Consider the following 24,041-nt stretch of genomic DNA (forward strand, 5'->3'; position numbering starts at 1 on the left):
AGGAGTCATTCAGGTATGAATAGCTTCAATAAGAACCAGAAAGAAGGTTTATCAGGTTTACAGAAGTAAGTTGGGGTTAGCATCTGGAAGGACATGACTCTAGATTCTGAAAGTATTCTGGTAAACTGCTGCTGCTGCTGCTAAGTTGCTTCAGTCGTGTCCGACTCTGTGCGACCCCAAAGATGGCAGCCCACCAGGCTCCCCCATCCCTGGGATTCTCCAGGCAAGAACACTGGAGTGGGTTGCCATTTCCTTCTCCAATGCATGAAAGGGAAAAGTGAAAGGGAAGTCGCTTAGTCGTATCCAACCCTCAGCGACCCCATGGACTGCAGCCCACCAGGCTCCTCTGTCCATGGGATTTTCCAGGCAAGAGTACTGGAGTGGGGTGCCATTGCCTTCTGGTAAGCTAGAAAATTTTAAATGTTCACAAATAAAAATTAAGCAGGAAAACAAGATACAATACTCAGAAATTATTATCATTTAGGAGTATAATTAAAACATTTGAGAATTACAGTGGGTACTGAGTAAAACGAACATTGAAAAGGAAAACCCCAACCTAACACTCAGGTAAAGATGTGAATAACCCTGGTTTCATGCTCAGCACCACGTGGGCTCTAATGAGAGGGACCATGGAGCCAAAATGGAGGGCAGAGAACTTGTGAAAGTCCATAAGGACAAACAGGTTAGGAAAGGTACACAAAAGGGCCAAAGCTTAACTTACAGATAAGACAAGGGAGGCATCAAAATAATTTTCAATTATAAAGATTCTCCCTACATAAGAACTACTAAATAACTAGAAAATCTCTACTCTGAAAAGAAGAAACAGGTGCGGTGTAAATCACAGGAGGACAGATATAAGTTAGACAAGGAGAGGACCTGGTTGACAATGAGGATTATTAATCATTTATGTATCAAATGATAATAAGCATGGAATTATCAACCTTAGAGGGAAGCCTTCAAAAAATAAAACACCACAGGTTTTTCATTTAGACTTACAGGCCATATGATCTCCACTGTAACTTCCTACTTAAGCACAAAAGCAGCCATAGACACATGGGAGTGGCTGTGTGTCAATAAAACAGAAACAGGTGGCCTAGGGACCACAGCTTACTGACCCCTGCTATAAAAGGGTTTTGGCAGCGGACAGTCTCCCAGTTTGGGAGACTGGGACTCAAGTTATTTCGCATGCACTTAGCCAACAGAGTTAATTCAAATAAAAACTCATGATCAAAGTAAAATAGTAACAAAGTTACAAAGTAAACTCATGATCAAAAAATTCTTTGATAATAAAATTAGAATATTTCAAGCAAAATCTCAATATAAAGAATGAATGAAGGCTCTATGTTTCTGGCATAATAAAACTTGCAAAAATTCCTGGTAAATTACAATAACGAGATATACAGATACCTGAAGAGGCCTGAAGGCAGAAGCATGAGGCAGGGGAGCAGCATAACCCACTTGATTCACACCTGACAGCGACTAAATTGCAAAAGAAAATGAGAAGAAACAGAAGGCAGCATTTATGTTAGAAAATGTCAGACAGCCAGGCAGGCAGGCAGGCAGGTCTTCTCAGTAAAAGCAGAAAAGGAAAGGTCACTGACAAATTTTCAAATGGTTCACTAAGACACTGACAGGGCAGAAAGAGAATACCTGGGAGAAAAGGCCTGTAATTTAACACAGTTTCTCCACCTTTAATTCAACTATTTCAATACCCCATACCACATTAATCAAGAAGTGAAAGATAAGATTTAATATAGAAATAAAATAGAACGTAATTTTTTAATAGCAAAACAGCCTTAGAAACAAATGAGTCCTGTGCTATTCCTATAACAAGGGAAACAAATCCAGTCAAAGAGTTCATTTTAACTGACCAGAACTAACATGAATAAGGGCAATATTTTTTTCAATATTAATCCAAATTAGATTTATTATAATTCAGTTTAATGGCTCTGGAGTGAAATGCCAGGATGTAAGCGTTTTGCATCACACCTTAAGGATGAACCAGCATTTCATTTCTGCTTCTGTGAAAGTCCAAATGACCTCTAAAACATACAATTTTCCTTTTGTTTGAATCTTTTATCCTTTCACCAATCTATGAATACATACAACTAGTTAAATATATTAGAGATACTGTTATAATCTATTATACAGAATTTTATAGATAAAAGCTGTTCAAAACATGACAATTTTTTTTTACTGGTGGGGAATGGAAATCAGAGAAGACAAGACTATCACAAAGGGTGCTTTGGTGGGATTTTACCTGTTAAAAATGCCAAAGGCTTAAAGATATTAAAGTCTTTATAAGTTAAATAATTAAAAAAATTAAACTATGATCACAAATACCTGAATCATGGGATAAATGAACAGGAACACAAGTGGTATTTAGAAAAAGGTAAGATGGTCAATAAAATAAATACAACTATAATTTTAATGAATTGATAGATAGCAATGTTTTTTTATGTGTGCAAAAAAAAAAAAAAAAAAAAAAAAACCATGTAATACTCACAGCAACATTATCTATCTTCAGGCAGAAAAAAGTGAAGAAAGAAATGTACCAAGAACAGACTGTGACAGCAGTCTTACATTTTATATGCTTTTACTTGTTTAGATTTCCTGGCCTTCCTTATAATCAAATGGACTTGAATTACTGTCAATATCAAGTATGTGCTGTGTGCCTAGTCATAGTCATGTCTGACTCTGAGACCCCACAGACTGTAGCCCATTAGCCTCCTCTGTCCATTGGGATTCTCCAGGCAAGACTACTGGAGTGGTTTGCCATGTTCTCCTCCAGGGGAGCTTCCCAACCCAAGAATTGAATGCCAGGGATCAAACGCAGGTCTCCCACATTGCAGGCAGTTTTTTTTTATCATGTGAGCTACCAGGGAAGCCCAATCTCAAGTATAAAAAGGCTAAATGGAACTATGTTGGCAAAGGAGGAAAAAATGAATGGAGAGAAGAGGAAGTGAAATGAGTCAAAATCTTTGCTAGTATCTAGCACTAAGTTGGCAAAGAAGGAAAAAAGGAATGGAGAGAAGAGGAAGTGAAATGAGTCTAGATGCTTGCTAGTATCTAGAAATGGGCTAGACATACATGTAATATATACGAAAGCAACAAAGCCTGAAGGGAATGTTAGTGTAACAGATATTAAACATTTCTAATACTTATACCAAATCCCATATTTCAAGGTCTTTAAATCAAATTCAACATTTACTTGCTGTATCATCAGACCTTCTCATCACAAAACTATTTTTTTTTTTTGACAACTTTTTCTTTTTTTCCTGACTGTGATTTAATTTATTTTAGCCACACCATGCAACTTGCAGGATCTCAGTTCCCTGGATTAAACCTGGGCCACTGCAGTGAAAACACCTAATCCTAATCACTTGACCACCTTAACAAATGAGCAATTATTACATGTAAAGAATACATAAAACTTCCAAATTATTCAGGAATTACTTATTAGTAATTATAAATAATATATCCCAGGAATTATCATAGGGATTGAGTATACATAGGTAAATGCAACAGAGAATATCCCCATGCCCATGAAACTTATAATCTAACAGTCTATTGTTGGGGGAGGGATATAAAAAACAATAAACTCCCACCTAAAAGTACTATGAAGACAAGTAACAGTGGAGAACTGATTTGGGGTAAGCAGTGTTGCAGAAAAGCCATTTTAAGGATGTGACATTTAAGTTGATACCAGATAGATCAGTAGGAGTCAAGGGGTATATGCAGGGAATGAACGACATTGCATGCAGAGGGAACAGCATTTGCAAAGATCCTGAGGTGGAAAAGGGTTTCTCATATCTGTAGAGCAGAAAAAAATGCTGACATAGCATGAGACCAGAGACGAGAGAGAGATAATAGCCAGAGTGCACAGGAACTTATAGGCCATGTTAAGAAGTATATGGACTTTATTCTACCATGTGAAGATGATACTTAAGCTCTTACGTCATTTAAGAGTAGTTTTGATAAGACCAGAGGAGAGGTATGATTTAAAAAATGGCTCTTTGTGTACATGTTGGACACTATTTGGCATGCAAAAATATCTGAGACATGGTTCTTGCTTTTAAAGGCCATCTAATTTAGGCCAGACATGAATACCATTAAGTAAAATATTAGTGTACATGTTTGAAAATGGCTGAAATTTCAAATTTCACGCTAAGGGGGGATTTTGTGGCTGTTTTTCCAAATTCCACTTTTTCCTTGATAAAAACGTTTGGGCATTCAGCACTTACTGTATGTGTTATTAAATCTCATCTTCAGTTCCCTAAAGTGTTTTCAATTATAGTACAGGAGGCAACATAGCACGGTGTTCATGCAGGTTTTAAGTCACCTGGATCTAGATCTGAACCAGCCTTGTACTTATTAGCTATGTGATCTTGGAGAAGTCACATCTGGACAAAACATTCTGTGCCTCAGTAATCATTTGTAAAATAGTGTTAAGTTTACCCTTAGCTCTTTAGGCTGCTGTGAAGATGAATGAAATAATGCTGGTACAGTGTCTGGATCATCACAGGCTCTCAGTATTTTCTACATTAATTTATTATTTGCTTCTCAAGCCAATTAACTTCAACTAAAACTCCAGAAGCTTATTTCTTTATAAGACTGCCCAGTTAAAATGTGCTTTATCCATCATAAAGGAAATGGTGATTGCAGAACACAGAGATTTTGACAGTGAAAGTTTATGTAACAGAAATCTCATGCTGATGTATGTAGTTCATGCAGTAGCATGCACAGAGGCAGCAGTTACCAGCTCCTAAGATAGGAATTGCTACAGACAATAGGCTTTTGAACTGCTGCTTTTCAATACTACAGTGAAAAAAGTAACATAAAACATGATGGGAAAACCAATTGTGTAAATGGTTTGGCTCTTGCAAAGCTGATAAAAATGAGGCTCTCAATGTTCTTGTGTTATACTCATTTTCAGCTAATGAAACAGACAATAAGTAAACCAATGTGTTTTACGGTATCTTCTAAATTTGCATGTGTTCAATAAAATCAAATAAAATTTAAAAAGAAAAGCAAATTAATGTTAACAAAGATCAGTAGACAGCATTCCAAGTTAATGTTTCCCTTAGTTTAAAACATAAAATGGGTATGGAGGGATAATCTTGAGATGGAAGTATTTTTTTTAAAGTTTGGGATTTTCAGTAGCTTAAAATAGATAATAAAATAGGGTGTCAAATACACAGTTGTATAATTAGCATCATGAAGTAATAAGGTAACCATTCATCATACAAGTGACTCACAAAACAAATTAATGATTAACAACGTACATCCGTAATTAGAAATTACATTTTAAAAACTAATATATTATGCCCTCTCCTCCAACACACATACAAAGCCAATATGGTTCTCAATGCAGATGTTTTACTTTTGAGAACACTAACAAAGGTATTTGAATCACATCTGCAGAATACTTGGAATACTGGGTAAATCATGAAAAGTAATGTAGGGAGACATTCTAACTACTTGTAAAGCATTCAGTAATGATGCTCATCATGTTTTATGGTATTTAGATCAATTCAGAAAGAAAAGTACAATAGCTATTCTCCAATCTTACAGCAATGTAAAACTCCATTTTGTGCAAGGTTCTTACCACTAACAAGGCACTATCATCAGTGTGTTGAGACCTTCTGGATGGGAAGGGACACTGGAGAGGTGGAGAAAAATGAAGCAGTGTCAAAACCAAGCTATGCACACACACGACGAATTTCACAAATACACGTGCAGAGAGACATATTAACAAATACTTGTAAAGACGCCAACATACAGGACCACGTTCACAGTCATTCAGACTTCATGCGTCATAACAGGTAGTAAGTTGTGAGTAATGATTTTCTTCTAAAGAACTTAAACAATTTCAAATATGATTTTATTGCCTAAAAACTTTCTAAAGTGAGAAGGAAATTATTCTCTGTTCTAAGAAGAGAAAGCTGAAGTACAGATGTAGCAATAACATAAAGAATTTCTGCTTATTTAGTGAGCTAGTGATAAATTAAAAACAATAAACCCAAGAGTCATGCTTCCTATTCCAAGCATCTCTTCATTACCTTTCAAGACAAAACAAGGGTACAATTGGAAATTTTAAAGTGTACATGTCATTTTCCTGAAGAGCTTTAGTTTCATATAATGAATTACTCCAGAAGGATCATTAAGAAGGAAATATTTGGGTTTAAAAAGGAAGAGTATATTAACTTATCAAATTCTGACTGTCAGAAGTTTGTACAGTTATTACCATGAGAAGAAAAGACAACTGAAGATGCTTGAGTGAATCTTTCAGGTGTTACACCAATGCCCAAGTTCTCAAATAAATGAACAAAAATAGTTATTATATGTCTAAGATTTAAAAAACTTTATAATGGATAATTTAAAATATTTCCAATTATTTTACCAATCTAGAAACACTTGTGCTATGACAACACTGTGCTGAAAACTGATGCTTATAAAGCCCCATGTGTTAGGTTTTCAAATAACTTATTTTACAAAAAACAAAGTCATCATTCACATGAAAAAACATGTTAATGCATTCTTAAGGAAGTGGTGATCATAAACTCAAAAAATAAAAAGGCAAAGACAAAGGAAAACAGCTAATGAAAAAGCCAACTACAAGAAAAATACTCATTTAGTAAGCATCAGTTTAACAGATCAAAACAGGTGCACAGATTTTTAAAAAGGTTAATAAGCAATTAATCTTACATGTCAATTTGTAATGAAAATGTACAACTTATGATAAAATTAATGTGTACAAAGTATAACCAATAACACACACACTTAGGAAATGAGCTCTGAAGTGGAAATACTATGTAGAGCTTTTGGTTTAATACTGACACCAATCACCTGTGTTAGATACAGATCTCAGGACCATCTCTCATTACACAGTAGCTTTGAAAATGGATGAGGGAGATGATATCTCTGCTGGGGATGCAAGGAGGGTGGATGGATGTGTATAAATTAAAAAAAAAATCCTGATCTATAGATGGTAATAAACTTCCTGGCCCATGTCTTTTTCTCCCTAGTAAGTAGATTTTTGTGAAGGGAAAAAAGAAAATGCCAATAATTTGATCACTAAAAACATATGATAATCACATGCAAACTATTTCATTTTCATTGCAGTAATAAAAAATTTCAAAGAAAGGTGATTATATAAACTTACCTCACCAACTAAGGGAGTGTGTTGTTTTTGTGGACTTTGCGATGCTTTTTGCTATATACCCCACAAGAAAGGGAAGTTGGTTAGAATTTGGAACACTGGAAATGAAAAATTCTGTTCATTAAATAACCACTCACATTAATTTCTGTATCTCTTATGTATGACACTTTTCTAAACTAACTGGTTACAAGATGCCACCCTTTCCTTAAGTAGCTTATATTTTAAATGCGGAAAAGCAGTAAGCGGATATACAGTACTTTTCTGTGTATACAAGCATCTATAAACAGAACATTTAAAAAACTACGCTTTTTTAAATATGTACACGGATAAAAACATATTCACAGAGTAGTGATTTCTCACTAAATTTTCTCAATGAAATCATTCTTTCTCTAATGGCTTCAAATATTACTCCAATGCTAACAGCTTTAGCTCTCTCCCATCAGCCAAATTTCAGGCTTGTATTTTCAAATGTTTGTGGAAACTCTCTACCTGGAAACCCCACTGTCATCTTATGTTCAACATAACCAAAAAAACCCTTCCATTTCCCATAATAACTGGCTCTTTCATTTAACTTGCTAATTTCTGTTATTACGCCAATTAATAATCTCACAATATCTGCACTGAGTGTTTTACAATGTGTTCCTATACACAGTATCTCAAGTGATTCTTCTTATTCTGTGAGATAAACACCATAATCATAGTCTGTAAAGATGAAAAAATTGAGGATAGAGAGTTTGTATGGTCTGTGCAAGGTCACAAAGTAAGCATCAGAACTCAGATTTGTACTAATGTCTTCTGACTCTAAATCTGACCTTCTTTCCACAAAGCTAATTCCCATTAAAACCATTCTTTTAGCCTCAAAATCTTGCTTTCGAACCTTTTTTCCCCATTCGTTGTCAATAATTTTTCAACATTCACTACACATCTGTGTATAGGACATAATGATGCTTCTTCTAAAAACTCTTATTGTTATTTTATAAAACCCTCTGCGGTAGCAAGGGGTGTAGCACATACCATACTAACAAAAGTACTAGGTGCAGCCACAGTTATTCTGAAGTAGTTGATATTTAACTGTTAAATATTACACAAATAAGGAAAATAAAGGCATAGAACGGCTCAGTAACTTTCCAAAAGTCAAGTATATACCTTGTAGCAAAGCTAGATTCAAATTCAGGTATTTCTGATACTAGGACCTTACCATTGGACAACACGGCTTTTCCTTAGGAAACTTAAGAGATTGTCTAGTTTTATGCCTTCATCTAATTACCGCAATTACTCTCTATTTCATTTTCTTGCTTTCCTCATCTTTTAATATATTCTTACATGAGATTAGTTTTTCAGAAGTACCTTCCCTCTAATGTTTTTCTCCTGCTTAAGAACTAAAATTGCTCTTGTCTGCCTAACTGTTCAAGATCAAACTCCAATTTGACCTTTAATCAAGGCTATCTACAATGTAATTAATCTCTTACTAGTTATATGACTTCTACATAAGGCAAGCTAAATGAGTTATTTTATGTAAAATGGATAGAACACTTAGGACATAATATGTTAGCCATTATCATTAACTGAGAGTCAGTACAGCATTCTGGTCATAGACCAGGGATTTGAGCCAGCCTGTCCCCTCTTCTTTTTTCTTTCCAGTTTTATTGAGATGTAAGAATCTGCCTGCAATGCGGGAGACCTGGGTTTGATCACTGGGTTGGGAAGATCCCCTGGAGGAGGGCATGGCAACCCACTCCAATATTCTTGCCTGGAGAATGCCCAAGGACAGAGGAGGTTGGTGTGCTACAGTCCATGGGGTCGCAAAGAGTCAGACACAACTTGAGCAACTAAGCACATAATTCACACATAGCACTGTATCAGTTTAAGGCAGAGAGCACTATGATCTGACTTATAGAAGTCATGAAATGATTACTATAATAAATTTAGTGATATCTACCATCTCATACAGATTCAAAATAAAAGAAAAAAAAAAGATGAAATGATGAACTCTTAGGATTTACTTTCTTAACAACTTTCACATTTAACATATATGCTGTATTAATACATTACATCTCTAATTCTTATTTATCTTATGATTGGAAGTTTGTACCTTTTGGATACCTTCATCAAATTCCCCCTCCCCCATGCCATGCCTCTCTGGTAATCACAATTCTGATCTCTTTTTCTATGAGCTTGTCTGTTTTTGAAGTATAACTGATCAACAACACTATATTAGTTCCTGGTACACAATATAATGATTTCATATTTCTAAATCAAAGTGATCACCATGGTAAGTCTAGTTACCATCAAGATTTTTTTTTTTTAAAGAAACTTTTCCATCCGCTTCATTTCCATTTTCTATTCAGTCTATCTTGATTAGAATCTTTGCTCTGCCACTTACTAGCTGAGTATTTAACCTTAGGAAAACTCTTATCCTCTCTGGGCGTCAAATATCATCATTGCAGGCTTTATACATTTGAAAAAAATATAAGAATTTATCATGTGTATGGCAGTTAAAGAAGATACACTTTGGCTAGAGTTATGAAACAAGAGAAAGCAGTTAGAGGGTGAGTGATTCATCTGTTCAATCATTTAAAAAGTATTTACTGAACTTTACTGTTGGCTAAGGCTTCTGAAGGCTTGGTTAGACCTAGAGAAACATCAGTGAATAAACACGATAGAAAGAACATGTCCCTTTCTTCATGGAGTTTACAGATAAATGAGAGAGACAGATATATATATATGGGCCATGCCACTAGGCTTGTGGGATTTTAGTTCCCTGACCAGGAATCCAACAAGGGCCTGTGGCAGTGAGAGCGTAGAGTCCTAACCACTGGACCACCAGGGAATTCCTGGGAGAGACATATATTAAACATGTGAAAATATAAATAATTATTTTAAAAAGAAAAAAAAAAAAAAAAAAAACTAAGGTAATTGCAGAACAAAAAGATGTAAGTAACACAGGCCAAAAAAGTGAACCAGATTTAGAGACAACTATAGAGTCTGTTTAAAACAGAAGTATTAATAAGGATTATTAACTGAGTAGCTGGGGAGAAACAGAAAGGAAAGAATCTAAGATGACTAAAGTATTAAGCCCGTGAGCCTTGCAAATTTTTGAGGTAAGAAAGTGAGTGATAGGTTCGGGTAACGATAGTTTAAATCTTCATGGCACTTTACAGTTTACACAACATTTTCACTTTCATGATGCACTGGAGATTTAGGAAACAGCAGCTGGACAGTAAAGTGATATGTCTAATGACAGACAGCTAATTAAGAGTAAGAGACTACCCTCAAGCCTATCTACCTTTGAGGACAGTTAATCTAATCACAAACAGGAGACAGTTATACTATTTACTCATGAATTCTTATGATTATCAATTTTTTTCCCCCATGAAGACAATAAAACCTGACAGCCTCAATGAAACAAATATGCACTTAATTCTAAGAAACTTTAGGAGTACCATTCAATGAACCCAAAGAACTAACCTTGACAAAATCCAGGACAGCATCTCTCTGAATCTGCTTGGTCCTTATTTTCTCCTCCTCATACTGTAGGGCAGCAAGTTGTGCCTCTCTCCGAGTACGTTCTACTAATTGCTCTCTTCTCCGATTAAGTTCCAGGTCTGTCTGTGAAAACTGGAACAAGAGGATCATTTTGCATATGCAAGCAGGGATAAAGATCAACTTACTAATATTCTTTATCAATTTTGGGAAACTACTGCTGACCCAAGCCATTTTTACTTTGCATTCACTGAGCATTTCTTCAGATGTGCTTATTGCTAATTTTTTCCCATTTCTGCACTGTGTTCTGATATGTAGTATAAATTCGTATTTTCTCTCTGGTATTTTCTCTCTAAAACACTGCTACTCGTATTAGGTGCACATATTATGTTAATTGTAGATTGAAGAGACAGGTAATAAAATTTAGAGATGTTTGGGAATTAACTGCAATTTAAGTATTATAAAAGAAGAAAATCATCTTAATTTAAAAAGAAACTCAAACTGGAAAATTTTCTTTTTACCTGATTGTGACTTGGTGATACTGATAAGAGAGAAGATGGCTCAGCTGGAACTCTGATCCAAAAAAGAAAAATAGAAAAGAAAAAACTCTTTGATAAGACAGATAAATAAAAGATAAGTGGAATTTTACTGTTAATGTAGTTTTCTATTAATCAGCAGGCAAACTGTCTGGTCAACATTGAAAGACCAACTGCATTTTATAAACTTGAGCCCAAGTCATTAAATTAAGCTACAGGAACACCTAATGTCTCCAACTCATATTTCACATGATGATATCACCGATCAAGCTATACATAGTGGACAACTGTCTATGTCAGCCAGTGCTGATGATAGTTATTTGAGATCACTTTTCAAACAGTATTGTTTCTTTATAGCTCACAGAACTACATCTTCTTTATTCCTAGGACTGAAACAAGATACATGTACATGGAGATGGTTTATACACAAAGCCACTTTATCAACACAGTTCTGGAATACTACAGAACCTGTAACTTTACGTGTAGAGCACATCTACTCCATTTTTAATTGAAGAGCAATTTTAGTAACAAAACTGAAGCTTTTGTTGATTTTTATCTTTAAGAAAAATATGAAACCTGATTTGATGCTTAAAAAAAAACCCAGTAAAACTTGCTTTTCAGTTTTATCAGTGTTAATTCTTATATTTTGGTATTTATTTCTTATATTTCCTAAAGTTTAAAAATATAATATATAAGAAAACAAAAACTTAAGCTAGTCTATTGTTCTTTCATGCTACATTTTTGTCTTATATTGGTTCCAAATCTTTGAAGTATTCACAAAATTTTTTTTTAATTTCTAGGCATTAAAAAAACTTTGACAGAATAAATTGTTTATAATTTTTAAAAGGAACAGAATAAATTACTTAATGCCTACCAAATAAACGACTTAATAACTTCCTATACAAGATTTAAAATAATGTTAAAGGTAGAGATTTAAAACTTCCTTAACTTTCTATTAATTCTCGCCAACCTTTATCCTAGCACGCCTAACCAGAGCATATTCAGTCACAAGTCTTGCAAGAAAAGAGAGGAACGTATTGGTAGGATAAGATTTTTAACTGGGATATAACCAATAAAGAATGAGAGATGAGTGACTCCAGGACCATGTACTAGAATAACTGGCATTAAGTGCAAGTTTGTCCCAAATTATCAACTTCACTGTTAACATTTCTTATAGCTTTTATTGGCCATCTATAGATAAACCATACCAGAAAGGATCATATAAAACCATCTCAAGTGGGTGTATGTACCCTGATTTGAACATTTTTAATAATGCTTTTTAAGCAAAACTTTTTAATATACATCTTTATATCCTCATTTCTTCACCCTCTTTTTTACACCGTATCTCAAAAGTTGGTTGAATTCACCGTTTCCACTTTACCTCATCCCATTTTATTTTGAACCCACTCCAATCTGGATCTGTCCTCACAAGTTCATTGAAACTGCTCTCTTCAATTTGGGGGATTTACATGTCCAAATCCAACAGTTATTGTCAGCCCTCACCTTCCTGAACCTATTAGCAGTATGTGAGATTTGCTTCTCTCTCTCCCCACGTCTTGAGAATGTCTCTTCACTTAGCCTCTGGAACATGACGTTCTTTCTCCTATTTCCATAACCAATCCTGCTTGTCTCTACTACCATACCACTGTGCTCATTTCACACGCTACCAAGGTTATACTCAAAATCCTTTAAGACAGGCTTTAGCAGTATGTGAACTGAGAACTTCCAGATGTACAAGCTGGGTTTTGAAGAGGCAGAGGAACCAGAGATCAAATTGCCAACATCTGCTGGATCAGAGAAAGCAAGGGAATTCCAGAAAAACATTTACTTCTGCTTCACTGACTATACTAAAGCCTTTGACTGTGTGGATCAAAACAAATTGTGGGAAATTCTTAAAAGAAATGGGAGTACCAGACCATCTTACCTGTCTCCTGAGAAACGTGTATGCGGGTCAAGAAGCAACAGTTAGAACTGGACACAGAACAATGGACTGGTTCAAAACTGGGAAAAGCTATATATTGTCAGCCTGCTTACTTAACTTATACACAAAGTACATCACACAAAATGCTGGGCTGGATGAATCACAAACTAGAATCAAGACTGCCAGGAGAAATATCAACAGTCTCAGACATGCAGATGATACCACTCTAATGGCAGAAAGTGAAGAGAAGCTAAAGAGCTTCTTGACGAGCATGAAAGAGAAGAGTAAAAAAGCTGGCTTGAAACTCAACATTTAAAAAACGAAGATCATGGCAACCAGTCCCATTATTTCATTACAAAGAGAAAGGGGAAAAGTAGAAGCAGTAACAGATTTTATTTTCTTGAGCTCCAAAATCACTACAGACGGTGACTGCAGCCATGAAATTAAAAGATGCTTGCTTGTTGGAAGGAAAGCTATGACAAGCCTAGACAGCATACAAGCAGAGACATCACTTTGCCAACAAAGGTCCATATAGCCAAAGTTATGGTTTTTCCAGTAGTCACGTATAGATGTGAGAGTTGGACCATAAAGAAGACTGAGTGCTGAAGAACTGATGCTTTCGAACTGTGACGCTGGAGAACACTCTTGAGAGTCTCTTGGACTGCAAGGAGATCAAACCAATCCATCTTAAAGGAAATAAACTCTGAATATTCACTGAAAGGACAGATGCTGAAGCTGAAGCTCTGATACTTTGGCCACCTGAAGTGAGAGCTGACTCACTGGATAAGACCCTGGGAAAGACTGAAGGCAACAGGAGAAGGGGGCAGCAGAGGATGAGATGATTAGATAGCATCACCAACTCAATGGGCATGAACTTGAGCAAACTCCAGGAGACAGTGGAGGACAGAGGGGCCTGGTGTGCTGCAGGCTATAGGGTCACAAAGAGATGGACACAACTTAGCGACTGAACAATAACAACAAACAATCCAGTTGTTTAAGCCTTAATTCTCTCCCCTTTACTCTAAATTTATATATCTAGACCTGCTTACCTGGTAACACCACTGAATTTCTAGCAGCATCTCAAGTAGAACATAACCACAACTTAATTTTCATCTTACACTTCAAAACTGTTCTGCCTTATTTACACTCCTTAGTGTTCCTTGAACACACCAAGTATGTTCCTCTGTAATGGCTTCTGCCTAGACTGTTCCTCCCCTAGATAGCCAGAATCCTTGATTCCTCTTTGGGGTTTCAATAAAAATATCATTATATCATAAAATTGCTCTCGCTTTCCCCTCAACCTGACTCAGTATTAACTCTTTCATCCTGCTTTATTTTTCTTTGTAGCACTGAGCAGTACCTGATAAGTATTTGTTACATGTATTTATCTGTTGTGGCATTGTTATCAGGAACCTAGAACATAACCAGACTATTGCAGTGCTCAAGAAATATTGTTTAAACAAATGGCAGTGGTATCTTCCTCTCAAAAATATGGGATATTGACACAAAAATACAGGTTTGTAATTATGCATTTTTAAATCTTGAACTTGCTAGAGCTGGGAAAACCAAAATTGTACCTCTGTATGACAGACTCTGAACTGCCCTTCTGCTTTTCTTTGTTCATCATATCACATTTAATATAGTAGCTTTTCTAGTTTTGTCTATGTAACATGAAACTAAAAATATCCAGGTATTTTTTTAATACTATACTGCTTCCAGTAGAAATTAACAAACTTCACAGGACCTAGCCTGACATTATCACATTATCATCTCTCCTGAACTAAAATGCCTATCAGGTTATAAGTGAGCTCTTAAAAAAAATTTTTTTTTGATATATAAAATAAATGACAGTTTTGTTATTTTAACTAAAAATTTATTTACTCCATCTTAGCAAACAGTTGGAGAAGGCAATGGCAACCCACTCCAGTACTCTTGCCTGGAAAATCCCATGGACGGAGGGGCCTGGTGGGCTGCAGTCCATGGGGTTGCTAGGAGTTGGACACGACTGAGCGACTTCACTTTCACTTTTCACTTTCATGCATTGGAGAAGGAAATGGCAACCCACTCCAGTGTTCTTGCCTGGAGAATCCCATGGACGGGGGAGCCTGGTGGTCCATGGGGTCGCACAGAGTCAGACACGACTGAAGCAACTTAGCAGCAGCAGCAGCAGCAGCAAACAGTTATAAAACACTTACCAATTTATCATAATACTCTTAACATACCTCCTTACCTTTCTTAATCCTCAGGCAGATAGTGTCTGTGTTTGTGTGGGGGAGGGGGAGGTAGGAAGAAATGTACATGGTGGGTGATGGGAGGAGAGGAGAATTGGGAGGAAAAAGCAAACAACTTTTTTTTTCAGCAGTGACTAACAAGCAAGTAGCAATCTATAAACTAACTCAATTCCTTTCGGTCTTTGTAACAGAAGGACTGATCAACACTTTGGAGGTTAACATATTCCTCAGATTGGGAAGCACCAACAGCTCAAGAGGTAAGGATTCTTCCTGCAGTGCAAGAGATGCAGGAGCCATAGGTTGGATTCCTGGGTTGGAAAGATCCTCTGAAGAAGGAACTAGCAAACCATTTCAGTATTCTTGCCTGGAAAACTCCATGGACTGAGGAGCCTGGCAGGCTACAGTCCACAGGGTCATTAAGAGTTGGATATGACTGAGCACACACATGAGGCAATACAACATTACTCAGGTTACAGGCAAGTCTTGTGAGCCTGAGAGTTGCCAGCCATTCTGAGGTGATTTTGTTTTTCTAGGTTCTAATTCATGATTCCATTTGAGGAGGATAGGAACTCTGAAATTCACAGCTATTTCTCAATACCTAAAAAAGTATTAGCACATGAGATATTTAGCAACATGAGGTATGAGGTATGTATTGATCTTAAAGCTCAACTGATGACAGGAATAAAGTACGGGGTTCTTATCCAAAGACTGTATTTATCTAAAGATTTGAAACACCTAGTTAACAGTAATCATTGATTCAGTTTCTAGCACTGTGGCAGGTTACATATTCTGAATGACTCTTCCAATGGAAACAAAAAAACTGTTCAACAAAGCAATCTTTTAAAATGCACTGCTGAAGTACCAAAACAAACAAACAAACAAACAAAAAACACCACAGATTCTAAAAAGAAGTTAAAAAACAGGAACTCTGGATTAAGGTTTGGTAAGCAGATTTTTGGCACTCATGATCTCCTCCCCTGGTATTACTCCAATAAATATGTTACGTATCAGAAAAGGACTCTGCAGATGAAATTAAGGTTACTAATTGGTTGACCTTATCCAGGTGGGCCTAGTATAATCATACAAGTTATTAAAACCAGAAGAGGAAGGCAAGAGAGTTTGAGAAATGTGGCAGAAAGGGAAATCAGATTTATGTGAAGATCTGACCCGTCACTGCTGGCTTGATATGGAGGAAACCATGAACCAAGAAATGTGGGTGGACTCTAGACACAAAAATGACTCCCAGCTAACAGCTAACAAGGTAATGGAGACCGCAATCTACAACTGCATGGAACTGAATTCTGCCAGCAACCTATATGAGCCTGGAAGTGGATTCTCCTCCAGGGTCTCTAGGTAAGACTCTAGGCTAGCCAACACTTTGACTTTGGCCTTGTGAGGCCCTAAGCAGAGAACCAAAACAAGCCTGCCCAGACTTCTATCTCTCAGAACTGTAATGTAATAGGTGTGTTTTAAGCAACTAAATTTGTGGTAATTTGTTATATAAGGGTCAGAGACATTACTTTGCCGACAAATGTCCATCTAGTCAAAGCTATGGTTTTTCCAGTAGTCACGTATGGATGTGAGAGTTGGACTACAAAGAAAGATGAGAGCCGAAGAATTGATGCTTTTGAACTGTGGTGCTGGAGAAGACTCTTGAGAGTCCCTTGGACTGCAAGGAAATCAAACCAGTCAATCCTAAAGGAAATCAGTCCTAACTATGCATTCATTGGAAGGACTGATGCTGAAGCTCCAATACTTTGGCCACCTGATGGGAAGAACTGACTCACTGGAAAAGACCCTGATGCTGGTAAAGACTGAAGGCAGGAGGAGAAGAGGATGACAGAGGATAAGGTGGTTGGATGGCATCACCAACTCGATGGACATAAGAGTTTGAGCAAGCTCCGGGAGTTGGTGATGGACAGGGGAGCCTGGCATGCTGCAGTCCATGGGGTCTCAGAGTTGGACGTGACTGAGCGAAACCTAACTGAACTGAAGTGTCAGAAAACTAAAACTTTAGTAAGGCAACTGAGCAAAAAGCTGGCTTTCACCTTGAGGGTGTATGCCATATCCTGAAAATCCTGAGCTTTACTTATGATGGACACAGAAGGTAGGAGGTGCCAAAAATAAAGCAGAGGTCTATCCAACATGGGGAAATGTAACAAGAAATGCCCGCATGATACTGGAATCTCAAATAACCACATTTTCAGTAAAGGGACACATTGGCAACTAAAAAGTCACTTTGAGATAAATTTCAAAGACATGAAATGTGTCTAAATCTTCATGAACTAATAAGATTAAAAAGACCACGTTATAAGATTTCTTTCTTTCATTATTCTCCCTACAGTTTCTTTATTCATCTATAGCTCATTCTTCTAAACAACTTTAATATCCTGTCAAGTATAAGTAAAGAATGATGTATGACACTTTCTACACAACACATTTAATGTTACTTAAGAACAGATTTATCAAGCCTACTTTTTTAAGATTTCAAAAAAAAAAAAGAAGCAAAAAAAACCAAAGGCTGAGAATCTTTCAACGATTGTGATACAGTTTATGATAAGAAACTTTTTGGAGTTCAAGAATAAGAAGCAGTACTCTTGAGAAAACAAAAAAGCAGCAGCAGCAGCAGTACTCTAAATGGTCAAGCTAAGTTTAGAAATATCCTGTGAGGCAGTAATTATAGATAAAAGATTACTTCAACTGAGATGGGAATGAAGAATATATTGTTTTCTCTGTTGTTCTGTCATCTAATCAAAAGTTTAAGTAAAATCGCTGGACTCCTGAAATTCATGCAGCTCTATTTATGCATAAATCCAGGTACATCATTATAAACTTTATCGCGCCTGCTGCTGCTAAGTGGCTTCAGTCGTGTCCGACTCTGCGACCCCAGAGACGGCAGCCCACCAGGCTCCTCTGTCCCCGAGATTCTCCAGGCAAGAATAGTGGAGTGGGTTGCCATTTCCTTCTCCAATGCATGAAAGTGAAAAGTGAAAGTGAAGTCGCTCAGTCGTGCTGGACTCTTAGAGACCCCATGGACTGCAGCCCACCAGGCTCCTCCGTCCATGGGATTTTCCAGGCAAGAGTACTGGAGTGGGGTGCCACTGCCTTCTCCGATAAACTTTATTACTTATCTTCAAATAATTATACAGATAAAGGTTTAGGTAATCCGAATTTAGAATCAGTAAGTCAGTTTTACTTCTTATTCTAGAGCACAAATGTACATTCCTCTTAGCTCTAAATACATCATATTTAAAACACGTAGTGGCAAAGGCATCCCACTCCAGTACTCTTGCCTGGAAAATCCCATGGGCGGAGGAGCCTGGGAGGCTGCAGTCCATGGGGTCGCTAAGAGTCGGACACAACTGAGCGACTTCACTTTCACTTTTCACTTTCATGCATTGGAGAAGGAAATGGCAACCCACCCCAGTGTTCTTGCCTGGAGAATCCCAGGGACGAGGGAGCCTGGTGGGCTGCCGTCTGTGGGGTCGCACAGAGTCGGACACGACTGAAGCTACTTAGCAGCAGTAGCAGCAGCAGTATCTAAACACCTTCATTACACATATATATACATAAAACCAAAATTATTTCATGCTCTTACTACCCAGTTTTAAGACAAAATGACTAGCATTGGTTTTTCAAACCTATTTTGATGTGAATATCTTCTCATGTCTTCTGTTTTTTGAAATTCCCTCATGGGTATTGGCTTTATTGGTGAACCCTAGGCCAAAAACAGAAAGACAGATCAATTTAACACATGTATCCAGAAAAGTGTAATTACACAGTTTACATTTCAATGGAATTTAGGGATCAATATATTATATTACACTAAAAATATTTTAACAAAATCTTGGAATGTGAACTTTCACGTTTAGAAGAATTATAGGCTATATTACTGCTTTGATAAACAGAAGACTGTACACAATCCAAAAACATTTATTTTTTAAAAATGTAGATTTTCTTCTCACTGTATTTTATGATTTATAATGACCATACAGTAATATTTACAAAACAATAAGATGTGAAAGTTGGAAAGAATCTTAGAGGTCATTAAGCACAAACTCTCCTCTAGAACAGGAACTCCTACCGATCCTATCCTGACTTTTGCTCAGCCTCTCTTGACTATTCCTGGTAATAGGAAGTTCACTGGGGAGACTACATTTCTTTACTTCATCATCATCATAAATTGTACTTATGTTAGACAAATAGTCCTGGGGATGATAGTAGAATATCAAGACAAAGTAAAAAGTAATTTCTTCCTTTTTCTTTAAAGATTTATTTACTTATTTTTATTATTTATTTATTTATTATCCATTTATTATGATGGGTCTTTGCTGCTGCACACAGGCTTTCTCTACTTGCGGGGAGCATGGGCTACTCTTTGTTCTAGTGTGCAGGCTTCGCACTGAGGTAGCCGCTCTTGTTGCAGAGCACAAGCTCTAGGAGTGCTGGCTTCAGTAGTTTCAGCACATGGGCTCAGCAGTTGTGATGTACCGGCTTAATTGCTCGGCAACACATGGGATCTTCCTGGACCAGGGATGGAACCAGTGTCCCTTGCACAGCATGGTGAATTCTTAATCACTGCACCACCAGGGAAGTTCAAATGTAATTTGTTTATGGCAAAATATGGTATTAATTGGGGCTTCCCTGGTAACTCAGAAGTAAAGAATCTGCCTGTGATGCAAAAGATGCAGGAGACCCAGGTTCAATCCCTGGATGGGGAAGATCCCCTGGAGAAGGGAATGGCAACCCACTCCAGTATTTAGAGTTGGACACGACTAAAGCAAATTGAACACGAGCATGATGGTATTAATTAGGGCTTTCCTGCTGGCTTGTGGTAAAGAATCTGCCTGCAATGTAGGAGACCACCTGCAATGTAGGAGATGTAGGTTTGATCTGTGGGGGTGGGGGAGATCCCCTGGAGAAGGAAATGTCAACCCACTCCAGTATTCTTGTCTGGAAAATCCCATGGACAGAGGAGCCTGGCGGGCTACAGTCCATGGGATCACAAAGAGTTGAACATGACTGAACGACTAAAACACACAGGGTAAAGGTCATTTAAAAAAATTATTGATGAAAATGTAACTGCTTTAAGTTATATGGTTTATATACTGAAAAATATAAATCAAAGATAGAGACACCATGTATTTTGTCAAATGAGAATCTATAAAAACAATATAATCCTATTTGAGCACCAAAGAAAATCATCAAAATGGGTATTCTAGAAGGGACAAAAACCCAACTTATCCCCCCTAAAAATCAAAAATCAAATTTTATTTGATTTTACAGTCTATGTCCAAGAAACAGGTACATCACACATAACTAGAAAATCTTAGGTGAATTACTTCAAAGGGCTAAGGCTGATTCCTGTAAAGTCTGGGCATAAGGATCATATTAAATGAGACACAATTCTAGAATCTGGATGAGAGAATATTTATTCTAATTTTAGTTAATTTAAGTTTTTAAGTAAACAGAAATCTCTCTTAGTATGCTACCATCAGTGACTTAGCACCCAGGTTTTACAATGCTGTGATTACCTAAAATTACTGCAAGAGGTACATGAAATTTTCATGACAAAAATGAATGTAACATTAGTTTAATTAAAAAAGTAAATATGTTACAGTCTATAAGCCATACCCTATTTTGTCATAATATTTCTATGCATGTGACAGGTATTATGATAAACCTTAAATAATAGCAGAGTGTTTAAAATCCCAAATACTTTTTAACAACCCATTTTTAGGTAGTATCCAAGAATATAAAAAAATATTTATTCACTGGTTATTAAACCATTTAAAATAATACTGCTTCATTTTATTTTTATATATGGGTGGTGGTTTAGTCACTAAGTCGTGTTCGACTCTTGCGACCCCAAGGACTGTAGGCTGCCAGGCTCCTCTGTCCATGGGATTTTCCAGGCAAGAATACTGGAATGGATTGCCATTTCCTTCTCCAGGGGATCTTCCTGACCCAGGAAGTGAACCTGGGTCTCCTGTATTGCAGGCAGATTTTTATATATGCCAAGCTTCAAAAGCCTTATGACATAAAAGTCCTAAAGAGCCTTACAACAGAATCATAAAGACTACTATATGTAATAGGTAGATGGAATCAAAAAACATATTACAAATTAGCCAATATAATGGATTAAAGAAATGATATTACAATTTTTCACCAGCAGTATAACGGGCATTTTCACTTTTAGTAGAAATATCTCATCTACACAGGATAATTAACCATAAAACAGTCAAAGAGAAAGACTACAAGAAAAGAAAAAGGATTCCCCAAGATTATAATGTGGGCGTTGTTAACTTAAATTTTACTGCCAAGTAGATGCCCTTTGCTCTAGCAGAAATGCTTACAGCCTGAACCACAAGTAGTTTCATTAATCAACTGTACACATTGCTATCTGTAGGCTGCAGGACTTTGATTCACAGCAATGGACATTATTGGCTGGTTTCACCTTTTGAGATGTCAGTCACCCATTGTCAACCATTGATCCAAAAATATTATATGGAAAGTTTCAGAAACAAACAATTTGTAAGTTTTATACTACATGCCATTCTAAGCAGTGTGGTAAAATCGCAAGCTGTCCCACTCCATCCCACCTGGGTTATGAATCATCCCTTTCACCAGGGTATCCTGCCTGTTAGTCAGTTAGTAGCTGGCTCAGTTAAGTTTCTCTCAATTATCAGACTGTCGCAGTACAGCAGTGCTTGTGTACAAGTAATCCTATTTTATTAATAATGGACCCAAGTACAAAAGTAGTAATGTTGGTAATTCAGATATGCCTGAGAGAAGTCGTAAAATGCTTCACTGAAGTGAAAAGGTGAAAGTTCTTGAATTAATAAGGAAAGAAAAAAACTGAATTCTAAGGTAAGATCTACAGTAAGAACAAAGCTTCCATCTGTGAAGTTGTGTAGAAGGAAAGAGACATTCATGCTAGTTTTGCTGTTGCACTTCAAACTGCAAACGTTACACACCCACAGTGTGTGTAAATGCATGCTTAGTTAAGATGGGAAAGGGATTAAATTTGTGCAGTGAGATAATAAGAGAGAGCGTGAGTGTGCACACATCCAAATTCACATAATTTTTGTTACAGTATACTGTTGCAACTATTTTTAGTTATTATTCTTAATCTCTTACTGTGCCTGATTTATAAATTAAACTTTATCATAGGTATGTATGTATGTATAGGAAAAAACATAGTACATATAGGGCTCAGTACCATCCATCCACTGGTGTTCTTGGAATGTATTCCCCTCAGATATGGGGTGGGGGGAATAACGTATTTATCAAACTTTAAATACAAGAGTGTCTTTTGAACCAACAAAAAATACTGTGTTCAAAAGTCTTCAGATAGGAAAACCAAGTTTTTTTTTTTTAAAAGAATGATAATAACACTCTATAACATATCCCACTTGAAGTGACTATTTGCTATTTCTAAAAGACTTAAATACATCATTCTTCAAAAAGGCCCCAAGTGTTTCTCAAATAATCCCTGCTCAGAGCCTGGGACCAACTCCAGACATTAATATCACACACACTGAAGTGGAGCCATTTTATTATGCTGACTAGATACACTGAAGAATGCTATTTCTACTTGAGACCCTTGGGGAACTGGCAGAGACTTCGCAGTGGGCTGAATGCTCATTTGTTTTCTAAGGCAACTCAATGCTCCACTATAACAGACACCCAGGAATTTTAATGGCAAACAATTTATATTCTGTGTGACTTAGCATAAAAGCACCAATATAATTAAGCTCATCATGAAAATTCTATGGTTGAGTTTGTATGTTGCTCCAAAAGTCTGCCGTTGGTTCAATTCTTAATTACTGACCAAACTATGATTTATCAGTTAATAAAAAAGCATTAAGAATAACAATAAAAAGCATCATATTCCTTTGCATTTTCTTAGGACTTTTCTTAATTCTGAAATCTGTCTTTTTATTTGAAAAATAAATCTCAACTTTACTTAAGACTACTGTCTGATTTTAAAAATAGTTTGAAAAAGTAATAAAATTGGAACTAAAGATAATAAAACAAATAATTGAGCCTAAACCAACAAATCACTGATATGACAGAAATTTAGACTATCATAAATTGTTTTTACTAGGGGACGGCAACAAATTTAGGTTTAAACGTGTATACTACCTCATGAGAGATTCGTCGTTGTTCAATATACGCCATAAACTGTGAACTGAGGCTGTCTGAGTCCAGGCCCTTGTGTGGTCTCACCTCATCCTCATCTTCCTCTGCAGTACAGCTGTCAATATAGTCAATCTGATCCAGTTCATGTTCCACTGTCCATATGACACAAACACACACACACATCAAAAAAAAATTCAAGTTAGACAGCCAACAAAAACCATTAAATTGCATTCTTTCCTTTTCCTTAACATTTTCTATTATGAAAGTGGGAAGAATAAGTTTAAATTACGTAAGTCTTTATCATTTAGTCCATGGTCACTCACAATAACAGGCTAAAGAAAAGCCCTAGTCTTGATTCACTATAAAGAATGCAGTAATTGATGGTAATTACTGGAATTTAGACCTCTAGTATTTCTTTTTTCTTTGGCTAGCTCTTGACTATTTTAAACAAGTTTGACTCTGTGAGACAAAAAGAGGAAGAATAATTTTTTAACGTTGAAGGGTATATCTTCTTTTAGGTTTTGTTTCATTTTTTGGATGTTTTAGGTTTGGGGCTTAATTAT

The 24,041-nt window shown here is 36.5% G+C and overlaps 1 protein-coding gene across 10 annotated transcripts in view; it reads right to left on the reverse strand.

Annotated features, from left to right (window-relative positions):
- LRCH3 (leucine rich repeats and calponin homology domain containing 3) overlaps positions 1-24,041 on the reverse strand; it is a 104,698-nt gene that overhangs the window by 19,426 nt on the left and 61,231 nt on the right. For 4 of the 10 annotated variants that reach the window (XM_025285469.3, XM_006078499.4, XM_006078504.3 and 1 more), the window contains exons 9-15: positions 23,482-23,630; positions 18,975-19,051; positions 11,167-11,218; positions 10,631-10,780; positions 7,166-7,216; positions 5,609-5,662; positions 1,408-1,479 (exon numbers count right to left, since the gene is read on the reverse strand). In XM_025285469.3, coding sequence (XP_025141254.1) covers positions 1,408-1,479; positions 5,609-5,662; positions 7,166-7,216; positions 10,631-10,780; positions 11,167-11,218; positions 18,975-19,051; positions 23,482-23,630 — 605 coding nt within the window. The remainder of the gene's footprint in view (positions 1-1,407; positions 1,480-5,608; positions 5,663-7,165; positions 7,217-10,630; positions 10,781-11,166; positions 11,219-18,974; positions 19,052-23,481; positions 23,631-24,041) is intronic. The other 6 variants (XM_044942808.2, XM_006078500.3, XM_006078498.3 and 3 more) reach the window with 5 other exon arrangements.

This window comes from Bubalus bubalis, chromosome 1, assembly GCF_019923935.1.
Source record: "Bubalus bubalis isolate 160015118507 breed Murrah chromosome 1, NDDB_SH_1, whole genome shotgun sequence".
Taxonomy (NCBI): Eukaryota; Metazoa; Chordata; class Mammalia; order Artiodactyla; family Bovidae; genus Bubalus; species Bubalus bubalis.